The sequence below is a fragment of the Drosophila tropicalis genome, unplaced genomic scaffold (assembly GCF_018151085.1).
Source record: "Drosophila tropicalis isolate 14030-0801.00 unplaced genomic scaffold, ASM1815108v1 contig_878, whole genome shotgun sequence".
NCBI classification, from domain to species: domain Eukaryota; kingdom Metazoa; phylum Arthropoda; class Insecta; order Diptera; family Drosophilidae; genus Drosophila; species Drosophila tropicalis.
This window is the reverse complement of record NW_027173374.1, coordinates 7,284,726-7,298,623: the sequence shown is the minus strand read 5'-3', so window position 1 is coordinate 7,298,623 and position 13,898 is coordinate 7,284,726. Positions and strand designations below refer to the sequence as shown.

At 36.4% G+C, this 13,898-nt stretch overlaps 3 protein-coding genes and 1 long non-coding RNA gene across 8 annotated transcripts in view; 1 reads left to right on the top strand and 3 right to left on the bottom strand.

Annotated features, from left to right (window-relative positions):
• Nucleotides 1–1,701: 1,701 nt before the first annotated feature.
• CanA1 (Calcineurin A1) lies at nt 1,702–7,635 on the bottom strand. Of its 3 annotated transcripts, XM_068299717.1 has the most exons (12): nt 6,638–7,635; nt 5,410–5,741; nt 5,233–5,344; nt 5,019–5,164; nt 4,719–4,936; nt 4,548–4,641; nt 4,172–4,297; nt 3,848–3,929; nt 3,503–3,580; nt 2,847–2,931; nt 2,378–2,475; nt 1,703–2,317 (listed from the first exon to the last, which is right to left on the bottom strand). In XM_068299717.1, exons 1-12 carry the CDS (start codon nt 6,852–6,854, stop codon nt 1,986–1,988), a joined length of 1,920 nt encoding a protein of 639 aa, XP_068155818.1. In that variant the 5' UTR covers nt 6,855–7,635; the 3' UTR covers nt 1,703–1,985. The 3 variants fall into 3 exon arrangements, with proteins under 3 accessions (XP_068155819.1, XP_068155818.1, XP_068155820.1); XM_068299718.1 differs by lacking the exon at nt 3,503–3,580 and having other exon boundaries at nt 1,702–2,317; XM_068299719.1 differs by lacking the exons at nt 1,703–2,317; nt 2,378–2,475; nt 2,847–2,931; nt 3,503–3,580; nt 3,848–3,929 and having other exon boundaries at nt 4,238–4,293.
• Nucleotides 7,636–7,796: 161 nt separating this feature from the next.
• On the bottom strand, nt 7,797–8,567 carry LOC137585701 (uncharacterized). Its single transcript, XR_011033624.1, has 3 exons — nt 8,305–8,567; nt 7,958–8,242; nt 7,797–7,848 (listed from the first exon to the last, which is right to left on the bottom strand). It is a non-coding gene; the product is annotated as an uncharacterized lncRNA (long non-coding RNA).
• Nucleotides 8,568–10,443: 1,876 nt separating this feature from the next.
• On the top strand, nt 10,444–12,558 carry Ets97D (DNA-binding protein Ets97D). 2 transcript variants are annotated; one of them, XM_068300298.1, is made up of 5 exons: nt 10,444–10,606; nt 10,675–10,801; nt 10,861–10,930; nt 10,986–11,706; nt 11,775–12,558. In XM_068300298.1, the coding sequence occupies exons 1-5, from the start codon at nt 10,543–10,545 to the stop codon at nt 12,197–12,199; spliced, it is 1,407 nt and encodes a 468-aa protein (XP_068156399.1). In that variant the 5' UTR covers nt 10,444–10,542; the 3' UTR covers nt 12,200–12,558. The 2 variants fall into 2 exon arrangements, with proteins under 2 accessions (XP_068156399.1, XP_068156398.1); XM_068300297.1 differs by having other exon boundaries at nt 10,445–10,606; nt 11,769–12,558.
• The window catches only part of T48 (FU domain-containing protein T48), a 36,234-nt gene continuing 34,894 nt past the window's right edge, over nt 12,559–13,898 (bottom strand). For both annotated transcript variants that reach the window (XM_068300300.1, XM_068300299.1), the window contains exon 3: nt 12,559–13,727. In XM_068300300.1, coding sequence (XP_068156401.1) covers nt 12,763–13,727 — 965 coding nt within the window. In that variant the 3' untranslated portion in view covers nt 12,559–12,762. The remainder of the gene's footprint in view (nt 13,728–13,898) is intronic.

Sequence of the window (13,898 nt, the reverse complement as noted above, 5' to 3'; positions counted from 1 at the left end):
TATGAGGCACTAAAACGTGCAATCTAAGGGCCTTGCCTACAATACGTAGCCAGTCTTTAACTGCTCACTTATGATTATTTACTCTTGTACGAGAGTATCTTTAAGATACGAATGTATGTATCTTCTCGTAATCGTGCACGGTTGTCGAACACATGTGTCGATACGCTGATTTAGAGTAGAAGAATTCACGTGAACTGTCTGCCGTTGGGTGGCTGTTGCTCGTCTGATCGTCTCTAATCGTCATTTGTTCTCTGATTTTGCATTATCTTGTTGCGTGGTGCAGATGAATTTATTATTAGGCTATACCGTAGTTTATTTAGTAGAAGTTTCAAATTGATAAACGCCCACTGGGCTCGCTGGGTCCACTGGGCGTATGCGTGTCAGCCGAAATATGCAAACATTGGAGCCGAAAAAAAAAAAAAAAAAAAGACAAAAAAGAGTTTATCATCTGGCGTTGTCTGAAGATCAAATAAAGTTCAAAAATGTTAAACACGCATCTAGTTCTTAGTCAATGTCAAGTGTCACATAAATTTCAAGCAAGACACATAGATAGATATTCATTACATGACTGCTTTTCATCCAAAAATAAGTGATCCAATTGTGTGATCTATTGTTAGGTTGATCTTGAGTTCTGTAGACTGCGAATAGTAATAGTGGGTATACAAAACTAAGTCAATGACTGCTGTATTTTAAATAGTAGTTAGTATACATCTATTCCACCCATTCATGTAATTATTTATGCTGACATCTTATTTTCATTTCACTGAAATGTTTTGCTAAGGATTCATGAATATAAAAGGATGAAAATCAGCTTCAAACATCTCAAAGGCATAATTTATGGTTTCAGTGATAGTTAGTCAGTAACTAGTCAGTAACAGTAATTAATCGTTTGCTGCCCACTTTATGTTCTTGGTGTGATCTGTTGGCACCCCATTAATGTATTATTTATCTTTCTCGTTGTTTTCATTGCATTCATTTTTTAATGGCCTTATAAAAAGTTTATCCCAAAGATAAGCCAGAGAAGAGAAATGTCTTGAATTCCATTAAAATGACATTAAGTAATGATTACTTTATATTGTTGACTTTTTAATAATTACAGCAGTGTGTTTGGCTTTGTTTTATACACCTGCCAAAAGGTTTCATTCAGTGACGTATGTTTACATGTGATGCAGGGTAGTAGGATAGGTTCCTCTATTTTGTTGCTAAGAAAGATAATAGCCATGTTTTCTTAATGCTTACATATTTGCCCCTTAAGTATACACTACTTCGCCCAAGAATTCCTCTATTAAACCATATATAGGAAGTTTAAAATGTCCTGTGATAACGAGCCACGAATTCTTAATACTAAGATCACCCATTAAATCACATCTTAAGTTAGAACAACCCAATTAATTATCATTTTGATGCAAACTTAAGTCAAATGACTTTACATAAAATGTGTTTTTAATAGAATCATCTAAATTTGCAAGGGTATAGAAACAACGGCAATGGCCGACCTTAAACTCGAACTATGTGTATTTGATCTGTAACGCTTGATTGAAGTTTCACCACACAAGATTTTATTTGACATTGGATCTTTCTCCCCTGTCTTAACTCTCTGCCCCTCTCCACCCTCTCCCTTCATCATTTGGTTCATTTAATTGCAAGTGGAAAATTTGTTGCAAACAATCTTAGAACAATATTTGGTTTTGGTTTTCTATTTACTGCCATTGTTTTTTTTTTTTTTATTTATTGAAAAATTTGCTTATGTCACGTAGATATATATTTTTGCTAAAAGAGGATACTCCCTGCATTTACAATTATAGTATAAGTATAGTATGTAAGTACAATACGCGTAACGTGTAACAACAAATAGAAAATTTCGCTCAATTGCTTTTGTTCTCTACAACCGAAAATTGTGTATAAAATTTTAACTAAATCAAATGTGTCTAGTGTATATAATTAAGAGAAAACACTATATATTTTTGTTTAACAAAAATAAACAGCTAAGAGAACTTTTTGCTCATATAACCGGATCGCACATTGCTGGTTGTTGCCGATTTGACAGTCGTCCTGGTGCTGCTGCTGCTGCTCGACTTGATGACTTTGGTAGTAGCCTCATCTTTGCTGCTTGTTTCGGTATTGTTATTATTATTATTATTGTTGTTTTTGATAGACGTATTATTATTGCTCGAACTGCTGCTGATTGTTGTAATGCTATTGCTACTGGCACTCATCGTAAGTGGACGACGTGGTGGCATTCGTTCATTGACTGCATCCAATCCCTTGGCCTCCGCAAAGGAGTGAATGTGAGAGGCTGCTGTTAGGCCTTGCAGAGCTTTTGAGAATGCAAAATAAACTCATTACAAATACATAAAGAGTGTTTGTTAGTCCTTACCCTCTTTGAGCGAATCCCGTCCGCCTGATAAGGCACCCACTGGTAAGGCTCCCGTTGGCGTTAAACCCTTCAGTTTAATAATGCTCTCCGATTCTTCTCTGGAAAATGTATAATATTCGAATGAATTTCAAAAAGCTTATGGTTTGATATCCCAAGGAAAGTTGTCTGTCTAAAAGATAGCTTTATTCAGAAATCTAAACTTAACTTTTGCTATAAAAAGTTTGTTTAATACGTATACGTCATGTTGGCTGTATGAGTATAAACAATTACTTATCAGTCACTAAAACAGAACTTAGCTTCTCCTGTACAGCGTCTTATTATTACGTATCCGTCATGTTGTCCGCATGAATAACTTCTCGTTACAATTCAAAAATACTTTAAACTAAGTTTGCTTTATCTCTTTTCATTTTGTTTTGTTTCTTTGCTCTAATGCATGCAAATTGAAATATATTTTAACAAAAGTAATTACCTCAGTATAGAAAAGACACGCGACATTTTACCAATGGCACGTATTTTGTTTCGTATAATTTCCTTACGTAGTGCCGACATGGAAGCTGTGAATTTAATATACAGATTTATATTAGTTAAGTTCCAATTAGTAGAGAGCAATAAGTACAGCAGTAGCGGCAGCAATAGCAGCATCTTTCACGAAACAACAACAACAACAATTGTGTAGTGAGTGATTGCCTTAAAAGCTCACGAGAATCAATTGATCATTGCACAGTGGGTCAAAATGGGATGCTAAATGTTTATTATCTGATAAGGGATCTCTTATATCCCTTTATATATTGAAAAAATTATGAATAAGAAATACTTTCAAAGGTGAAATTTATCAAATTTTCTAATAAAGTCAATTGTTAATAGATATTATTATAAATAAACACACTTTTGTTTGCATTTTTTATAAAAACAACTTTTCTTTGACAAAAATTTATCTTAAACCATAAATCTTTACTTCATTTCTTCTATTACTCTTTTTTATTACGTATACGTTATGTTGGCCATATGAAAAATTCTCGATGCATTCTTTAGGACAAAAAAGAAAAACTGTGACCCAGTGTGCAATATTCTCAAAGCTCACTATAAGCTTTTTTAGCAGATCTTGTAGCTTAACATGGATCTTACCTGGCTTACTGGGCGTATTACTGTTATTATTGTTATTGTTCACGTTCGCCGGCACAAGAATAATTTTCTTACGCAGTTCTTTTGTACATTGTAGTTTATATATTTTGAGTGTTGTTGTTTTCATTTGTCGGGGAAATAGTATTCGAATGGTAAGTGAGTTTCAGTATTTTTGTTTTGAAAATAGTTATTAACAGATAGATTTCAATAGTTTATATATACATAATTAGTTTGTAAATTGTAAAGTGTGTTTGAACAGCAATACACAACATCGATGACAATAATGGCATTTCGTTTTTTTTTTTTTTAGTGACTGATCTTGACTATTGGAAATCAAGGAAAACTTACCTTCCTCCAGCTCATCATCGGGTCCGGCCACCAGTTCATCATCAGAACAAATATTAAGCACATTAACTAACATCTCAGTGACCTAAAAAGAAAAGTTATGATAATAACAAGTAAATGTAATGGATAATTTCGTTCTAACAATGAAAACTGACTAAATTAGATTGTAAAATAGATTTAGTGCTAGCTGGAATATAAATATTTTTAAGTGAAATTATCATCTACTCATTATCTTATCTAATGGTTAAAGCTTCTTAAAGGCTTAGTCCTAATAATTCTTTAGTTGTTATCATTAGTTTGCTGTTTTCATTAGTTAGTTAGAATTACCTTTTCACCAACAAATGGTAGGGACCATGTAAAGACATCCATGAAATTGGGTAGCCAATATGGATGGGGCGAACAATTGAATTGTCGGATGTTCATCACGTTGTTCTCATATTTCAGTACAGCTGCCTTTTATCAAATGTTTTCGGGGAAGGTTGACAAATGCATCACAGGAGAGAAATATTACATGTTGTTTTTGTTTTGTTTTTGAAATGAGAAGAAGAAGAAAATTGTACGAACACAGGGCGAATAATAATACTCGCACCAGCTCGCAATGCCGTCAAGAGATTTCATTATTTAAAAATAGCAACAAATTGGTAAATAAACAAATAAACTATAGCGAAAAAGTTAGAGAGGGGGATGGGGGCTCATATCATACCTTGTTGTTGTAAACATCCAAATAATTTGGCGCCGAAAATATGGTGATCAATGAGGGAAAGCCAGTTACCTGATTCTTACGATACATGCGATAACTGCATTAAGTAAAATATACAAGGATTCAATTATGTAATTTCAAAATGACACTCTTGCTTTTTTAAGGTAAACTCACCCGGCATCTTGAGCCTCGTGTGCCCTAACAATTGATAGTAAATTGTTTTTCTGCAAGAATTCACAGCAGGCCGAATAGCTGAAGAAATACGAACATCCTCTGACCGAATTGTGGGAGAAAAACTCATTTGTTTTCTCATTGCCAAAGTCCTCCAATGGATCGGACCACAAGAGATCGCACATGGGTCCATAGGCAGGCGGTTCCCTGAAACGATTTAACTGCACACACACACACACACACACACAGTTGGCTCGTTAATATTATGTGATTGTTGTAAACATTTCAGCACTAATTTATTACCGTCTTAATGTCGTCAAGTGTGAAAATCTCTGGCGACAGTCCACCATGTATGCACAAAAATTGCTGATTAAGCAAGGCGGCCAATGGCAGGCAATCGAAAGCCTCCATGCAGGCATCATAAATTTGCTCTGAATATTTGATGACGCCTGTAAAAACCAGAGAGAGAGAGAACTAATAAAACACACACAAATGGAAAGGCATTGCAACCACTTACACTCCTGTTTAAAAGTAAAGTATTCCGTCAAATGGCGACACTCGTGATTGCCGCGGAGGAGTAACAAAGTCTCAGGATAGGTAATCTTCAGGGACCACAAATACAAGACGCACTGACAAGTAGATCGAACGCATATTGAAGTTGATATTTATAGACTGATGAGGCTAGTAAGAATACCTCTATGCTGAAATAACCCCTGTCCACATAGTCACCAAGAAAGAGATAACGGGTTGTGGCTGGCGGTCCGCCGACTTCGAATAGTTTGACCAGATCAAAGAACTGTCCATGTATATCACCGCACACAGTGATGGGAGCCTCCACATCGATCATATTCTTCTCTTCCCGCAGCAGTGCGGCCCCCTCATCGATAATACGTAGGGCCACATTCTCCTCGATCCGACCCTCGAGCAGAAAGTGCTGACGTAGCGCATCGAAGTTTGGCTTGCCAGTTTTGGGATCATCGTAGACCTCAGACATGGTCAGCTTATGTGTGGGCGGCAGTGGAACATCTGCATATAAGAGAAACACACACACACAAAAAGAAAAGAACCCAGGCGGTTTCATAGTTTTATAATCTACTATGTAAGTAGGTTAACGAGCTGCTGCAACTTATCGCCAATATTTGGTTTGGCTTTGCTGCCAGAAATAACCAAAATAATGCACATAGACGCAAGTTGCAGGAAGGCCCACAAACACACGCACACTCACACACACACACTGACTCTCTCGATGGGTGGGTATATGATATATGTATATGTACCTAGGAGAATTGTATTTGTACATTTTGAAAGCTAATTACAAAAAAACAAAAATGTTGAATAAGTGAATATAAAAGTCAAAATATATGATTGGCATACACAGAACAACAAGAATAACCACAAAATAATTGCAATAATGTTTCAAATTGTCAGAAATTATGACAATATTTCTGATCTTTAAATATTCAATAATATAAACATGTATATTTGAAATTTTCAATTTCAATTTTTCGACATTTCCCCACTCATTAGGGAATATATGGTAGGAAACTATAAAAACATATTATGTATAACACATGGAACTCTATGAATTGGCATTGACAAAAGGCTATATCAGTTTTAATCGTTAAAATCTTATTTCAAAAATACTTTTGTTGTCTCAATTAAACAAGACATTGACATTCCTTGTGAGACATTAAAACTCTATCTCTCTCTCTTGACAAATATGTTGTCCTAATGCCATGATCTAATAATACTAAGGGATTTGGAACAGGATATAGAATGTTATCCAAAAACCTCAAGAGATACTTAGTTGTCATATTGATTTGCTTCTTGTTTATGTTTTTATGCTTTCAGATTCCTTTTGACACACATCCGCTTAACACACATTAAAATCAATTCAAGTTAAATAATTTCATTTCATTTACCATCGACCATTCGTTCCCTGGTTCTGGTATATTGCATTTTCTGTTTGCTGCCATTTCCGTTTCCAGGATTATTTGCCTTCGTTTTGGGCGATGCCTTTGACGATGCTGATGATGAGGATGAGGATGAAGCTGTCGAGGATTTTGTTGATTTGTCCGAACTGCCACTTTTGGATAGTGACGATTTTCTCGTGACTGAACTTCGCGTGGATGTGGACATGTTTATCAGCTATATATATTATATACTATACAGGAGATATAAACTTGTTTATATATATTTGAATTTTGTTGTTTCTTTAATTTTCTTTATGGGATATTTAATTGGCTGGCTGCGATCTTTTGTTAAAGAAAAATCACAATTTAATTTGTTTTTCACTTTAGTTATTATGATTTTTTTTTGCGTTTTCCGTATTTTTTGAATATTTAAAAAATGTTTTTTTTTTTTTTGACTAGATAGATATATGTGTATATAAGTTGTAGATATACATATGCATATAGGCCATAAATAAAATTTGTTGTTAAATTATATTTTTAGCCAGGCAATGCCAATATATAGAGACAATTTTGTTGTTGTCTTTTTTTTTTTTTTATTTTGTATTTTTACTAAATATTTCGAAGATCCACCAAAAAAACACACACACAAAATTAATGTAGAACAATTAAGTAAGCAAGTATTTGGTGAGAAAATATATTAACTTTTCATGTAGTCATCCACATCATTTCATTTTCATTGTTTCTTGGCACTGATTTGGGGCATGACTTTGTTTGACACCTTTTGGTTAATTGGCCACTAATACAAATAAGTTTTTGGCTAGCATACACACACACGGACACACACACGCACATGCATATGTATGGGATGGATATCGGTCACAAATGCAGCCAAAGAAGAGAAAATTGTCTAATTCCTTTGATTCTATACTACTAAGTGATGATTGGGCACGCAACGCATTTTCCTTCACAAGTTGGCGCGTCGCGATTTTCCTCGAAACTGAGCGAAAATTTTTTGAACATTTTTTTTCGCAAAACATCAAAAGACACATCATGAAGATGAAGAAAATACAAGCAGACGACCAACCAAAACCAAACGATCCACTAGCTAAAAGCATTCGGGCTAGCATTCGGGCAAGTTCAAAAATAAATCCAAACCTCTCGTGAGAGTATTTCAGATGCGTGGGCGTAGAGTTGATGTCTCCAATTTGACTACCATCCAACTGCAACGAGAGCAATTTCCAAAACTATTTACGTCTACTCGTGGATTTTTTTATTGGGTTAATGTGACACTAGTCACACTCTAGGTCTCATTATAGAGTAGATACATACATATACATATGTTTGAGATGTATGGCTGTTGCCCTTCTTGAATTTTGGATCGTAGTCGTAGTCGTCTCTTCTGAATTCGTTTTTGGCGGCCTTCGGCATAAACATAGTGAACAAAAAATAATGCCACAAATCTTCTCCTCCCCCACATTTCACATCCGCTCACAATGTTTTTCAACTTGACCGTGAGTCGGGTCGTCGTTGTCCGTGATATTGAGTGCGTGTGTGTCGTCGAGTATTCTGAGTAGAAATTGGGCGCCAATCGAGGTGGAAGTGGGGTGGGTGTCGCTATAATAATCATAGTAGTCTTGAGTTTATGTTCGACTCGTGTTATATATACACGTACATACCTGTGTGGGTGTGGGGTGTGTGTGTGTGGGATAAAAGCGATCTAAAATGAGCAAGGTATGTAGCCTAGATAATCAAATTTATTATATTCAGTTATCAGCATTCTAAAGAACATTTTTAAGAACATTTTCCTCTTGAAAGGGTCAAAGTCAAGTGTTTGCAATAATTTATTTGCTATATCTGTTGAAAATCCAGTTAATGAATAGCTCAAAATAAATACGATAAAGTGTATCGAAAGTTTTCCACTTTCTTTCATATTTTTTGTTTCCTTTCACGATCGGAATAAGATTTTAGACAAATTTTAGGCAATGAATAACAAAAACACAATTAAATAAAAAGGCAAAAGAGAACAAAAAATGACATAAAATTCAAAAAGCGTGGCAATATTTTAATAACAATTTTGTGTGTTTCTTTCGTTGGCTGTTTTATGCTTTTTGGTTTCGGTTCGTGCCAGTTTTGATGGTCAATTGATATGTATGTATAGTGAATGAACCCTACTCTAATCTCACAACTGTAAGGCGTTTTCTTCTTCTTCTAGTCAAATATGTATTTGTAAGTATACTTAAAGTAGAGCATAATTTTGTTAAGATTTATAATTAAAAAAGTGAAGATATATTTTGAATTTGTTACATCGGCGAGAAAGAGTACTAAGTATTTCTATTCTTTCCCTGTATTTTGGCATATTTTATATATTTGGCATATCTTATGGCATCGGATGACTACACATATGAGCGGATAGAATAATAGCCATAAATTTGTATTTCAAATTATATGGAAACTGAGCATCAAAATGTGAAACATTTTCCATTTTATATGGAACAATAATATGTACTCAAACGAGCGTACGGCCGTAGATTCCTTTTTTTTGCAGAGGTGCTAACAGCCACGTCAAACAATCCATCCGTTGCCCTTCTCCTTTTGTCTATAATACGTTTTAGCAATTCTTTGGCAATCGTCTCTTTGCCATTATATTGAACATTTTATATGTGCATACATATGTAGTGTGATGGTTTATAGATATATCTATCTATATATTTTATTTATTTATATATTCCTCGTACGGGGCAAAATCTTTGGCAGCATATTTTAAGCGCAATTAAGAGGCAGGCGCCCCAAACGTGGGGCGCACTTGAAGCCATATGCATGTGATTAATTCTTAGACAATGTTTTTGTATATCCCACGTTATTTTTTGTTTTTTTTTTCTCTTCTTATTTTTATATTTTTTCACTTTTATTTCTAAAATTATAAACTATTCTTATTTTCGCACAGATATTTGTATGTACCTACATACATATATCCATGTATATACACAGATTTTGCCAGTCAAGTTGACTCAATTTGACACTTGTACAATTTATTTCGTCATGTCTTGCATTTCGTATTGAAATTAATTTATTTTTAAATCAGTAAGAACAATAGGCACGAGCAATGCTTATATATATATTTTGAAAGCAATGTTTTTATGGTTTGCCGCTGATTTCTCCTTTCGGCCACTGAATATATAAACAAAAATGCCAGCAAAGACAACAACAAAAAGAAAACATAATATTGACACGTAACAAAAACATTTCATTCATTGTTTCAACATTTTTTTTTTCTCTCTTTTTTTTCGTACACTACATACGAAATCAAATTGCTTGTTTATTTGTTTATACATTTCTGTTTTATACTAACAAATGAAAGTTGGAGTGAGAATTAAATAGCATATATATATACAGACAAAATAGTATATAACAAAGATCAATCAATTATGCTGCTAAATTTGAAAATATAAATGATAAGTTTATTGGCTTAATGCTATCTAAATGTTTTTGAAAATGGTTTTCCATTAAGTGATTAGCTTTAAACTATAATACTTTAATAATGATCTTCTAAAATAAATTATATTCCGACCTAAATCTCTCATTTGAATGTTGGTAATATTTTAATTTTAACTTTTAATATTCTAAATTGAAAATCTCAAGTTTCTTAGATTTTAACTCAAAATAAAATAATTTTTTAAAATTTTGCGCCAATAACTGCCAAGCGGCACTGAGCTGCTATTTCCGTTGACATTAGTGTTGCCAGATGTTGAATAAAGTGAACAATTTGTAGTGTGACCAGAGCCAATGAAAAATGCCACGCAAATCTATCGATACATATCGAAACATCGATATTCGGTAAAATCGGAATTGGGTCCTAAACAACAAGCATTAAAGTTGTTAATTTATTTATTAATCCGCCGCAAGTCCAATAAGAAATGGATAGCAACAACGACCTGTCGGATGAGCTGATTCGACGACTCAGTGCGGGGGCTGATTTGGGTAAGTGCCATTATCGAAGAAGTTGGAGTCCCGAATGTTGGTTAACAATTGGTTATAAACAATTCCAGAGGAAGTCATTGCTAGCGACATATTCGAGGAGACGCACATTTATGAGGATAGCAATGATGTGGAAATGGAACCCGATGATATCATCATTGTACACATGGATATAAGGGAACCCCTGAGCTCACTAAAGTAAGTGGACAAGCACTTCCGGTTACAAAATTACTAAATTCCTTTTCATAATAATACAGACAAATTGTAGAACGAAAGATTGGTGTGGAACTTAACTATTATACCTTCTGGTTGCAGGACGCCCAAGAGGTGAGTTGGTAATTCTTTTGCAGATTACTGACTTAACTTGTTGGTTTTGTTTCAGCTGGAAGCGCATAAAAATCTTGTGGATCAATGTGTCAAGGGCGAGGGATTGGTGCAAATCAATGTACAAATCCAGACTATACGACAAAGAATCAACATTGCCGATGTCCTCAAGCCCACAGAAGCTGCTTTGGCTGCCCTGGCCGCCGAGGAGGCCTCACCTTCCTACACTCCCAACACGAACAGCGTAGAGAGCACACCCGATGATACTGCCCCCGTAAAAAATCCCGCGAAACGCAAAATAAAAGAGGAATCGGATGATGAGGCAACGGGGAACGGAAAGATTGTTAATCCAGTCCTCAACTGGGTATTGGACAGTAAATTCAAACGTGAGCAGACTCGCCTTAAAATCCCAGAGTCAGCAATTGAATGGACGCAAGCCCATGTTACCCATTGGTTAGAGTGGGCAGTAAAGCAATTCGATCTAACTGATCTTAAAATGAGCGATTGGCAGATCAATGGCAAAGAACTGTGTGCCATGACCCATGAAGACTTTAGTAAAAAACTAAACGATCCTGGCAACGTATTCTGGACGCATCTGCAGCTGCTTAAGGAATGCAATTTCGTATCAGTCGTTCACAAACAAGCCGAGGAATTGCGAAAGCCGCAAAAGCAAATAAAAACTAATGCCACACAATCAACAGGATTAACGGCCAATAACAATGTGACACTAGAACAGCGTATAATGAGAAAATCCTATCAAAGTGTCAAAAGTTCCGACTGTAAGTAGCTTATTCTATGACATATTTCTTATAATTTTTAATAAAAACTTTTCTTTTTAAAGCTGCAGACAGTTCACCAGCTCCTCACAGCCCGAACAACTATACCAACATTGGCTCTGGGAACAATGGGCAGGTTCAACTGTGGCAATTCCTACTCGAAATACTTACCGACTGCGAGCATGCGGATATTATTGAATGGGTGGGTACGGAAGGCGAATTCAAACTCACCGATCCCGATCGTGTGGCCCGCCTGTGGGGTGAAAAGAAAAACAAACCGGCCATGAACTATGAGAAACTATCGAGAGCCCTGCGCTACTATTACGATGGTGATATGATTTCCAAGGTGTCAGGCAAGCGGTTTGCCTACAAATTTGATTGTGATCTAAAGCTTCTCATTGGCTACGATGCCTGTGAATTGTCGAAACGGGTAAATGAGCGAAAAACTGCTGCAGAACGGCTCATACAAATGGAGACGAAGAAAAAGGAGACATGACAGGCGGACAGTGTTAGAATCAAGGAGGAGCCCTTCATACTCTGGAAGTATGAGGAACCTTAACGATTGCTTAAATTGTTGGCAAAAACTAAAACAAATTATTTGCATTTCATTAACTTAAGGCACATGATTTTATTAAATTTATTTCTCATTTCTTTGTATTCATATTTACTAAGCATAATAATCTCTGTCTATGTTAGCTATATCTATAAGTATTGCATATATACTTTTACAGATCTTTATTGTATAGTTATAGATATAGATATATCATGTGTGTTGAATATTGTTGTTCTCCGTTACATGATGATTGTTGCGATTTTTGTAAAATCCCTAAAAACTAAATTCATTTACAAGCTCGATTTTACTTGACTAGTTGTTTTTGTGCTGCTGGCTTAATACTAAACTAAACGTTGACATTTAGCAATCTAAATGGGCGTCTCAGTTAGCGGAATGATCCATCTTTTGTTCTCTATTGTTTCCGGCTGAAGTACCAACACTAAACTCAATAAATTTAGCCTGGTTAGCCAGGAATATTTGTGTGTGATCCATGGAATAAATAATACTCAAAGTTCTGTTGTTATCTCATCCTGCGGTCGAAAGCCCAGCTTATAGAACTCATCCTCTAGCCACAGTGAACTGGCATTGAGATCTGATATAAGATTGCCGCTCTTTAGTGTATTGAAACTGCTGCCAAATGGATCCGAGGCTCGCGGCTCTTCGAACTCATGCAAGCTGATGAGTGAGCCAAACAAATGCAATTTCTGTTGATTGGAAGCACTACTGCTGCGATCTCCAGCCAGCAATTCACCGCCACCCTGCTGCTGCTGTTGAGCCGGCGGCGGCCTGAAGATATTCTTCTGTGTCTGCTTCTTGACTGAGGCCGCATAGAGCACTTCCTGATTCGAGGCTTGGAAAAAGTCAATCAGCTGGCCCACCTGTGGCTTATAGCGTTCCAGAGCCTGCTCTGACCAGGCATGCAATCTCGACCAGTCGTGCGGTGGCGTGGGAATCAGTTCGATCGGTCTATTGAGTAAAATTAGCAATTTGGCAAGATCCCTAACTATGGGTCGATATGAATTGGCAGCAGCCACTTCGCCGGATAGATATAATTTACGTATCTGTCGTCGTGTATCATTCAACATGGCCAGAAAGTATTCCGCATTCGGACGCATCTCATTTAGTTGCCGCATGAAATCTGCACGATCCATTGTATTCTCATTGATAAGCTTCTGTTTGACTGACTTTCGCCGACGCTTACGCCTGACCAGCATCACAGCCACGGCCAAGAGGGATAGACAGACCAAAAATCCACCTAATAAACCAGCCAGGGCGGCCATCAGTGGACCAGAGTAGCCAGTGGGCACACACACACGACCCATGAATTCAGTATGGGCCGACCACTGCTCCAGATAACCTGCCGGACATTCATCCACACATTGGCGATTGTCTGTAACCAGGTACATTGGGCATTTGATGCAGCCCGCCTTATTACAGCGTAGACAATGGGAACTAGTTGTGGCCGGGCAACCTGTAACGAGAGAGAGAGAGTAAAAGAGAATTGGGTCAGTCTTTTATGAGTCACATGGTGTGTGGGGTGGGGTAAGGGTTAGGGTGGTGGTCAATTAGTGCTGATCAACATAATTGTTGCTCCCTCTCATTTGCATATATACAAATGTATGCAAAAGTCGTCGCCAGTGGT

Excerpts from the sequence above, each read along its gene's own strand:
- CanA1 (XM_068299717.1), bottom strand. The coding sequence starts at position 6,854 with ATGTCCACATCCACGCGAAGTTCAGTCACGAGAAAATCGTCACTATCC. Across the intron at positions 5,742-6,637 it reads CAGGGAACGAATGGTCGATG|ATGTTCCACTGCCGCCCACA; the intron begins GTAAATGAAATG and ends TCTTATATGCAG. Across the intron at positions 3,930-4,171 it reads TACCATTTGTTGGTGAAAAG|GTCACTGAGATGTTAGTTAA; the intron begins GTAATTCTAACT and ends TTTTCTTTTTAG.
- Ets97D (XM_068300297.1), top strand. The coding sequence starts at position 10,543 with ATGGATAGCAACAACGACCTGTCGGATGAGCTGATTCGACGACTCAGT. Across the intron at positions 10,607-10,674 it reads CAGTGCGGGGGCTGATTTGG|AGGAAGTCATTGCTAGCGAC; the intron begins GTAAGTGCCATT and ends AAACAATTCCAG. Across the intron at positions 10,802-10,860 it reads GAACCCCTGAGCTCACTAAA|ACAAATTGTAGAACGAAAGA; the intron begins GTAAGTGGACAA and ends ATAATAATACAG.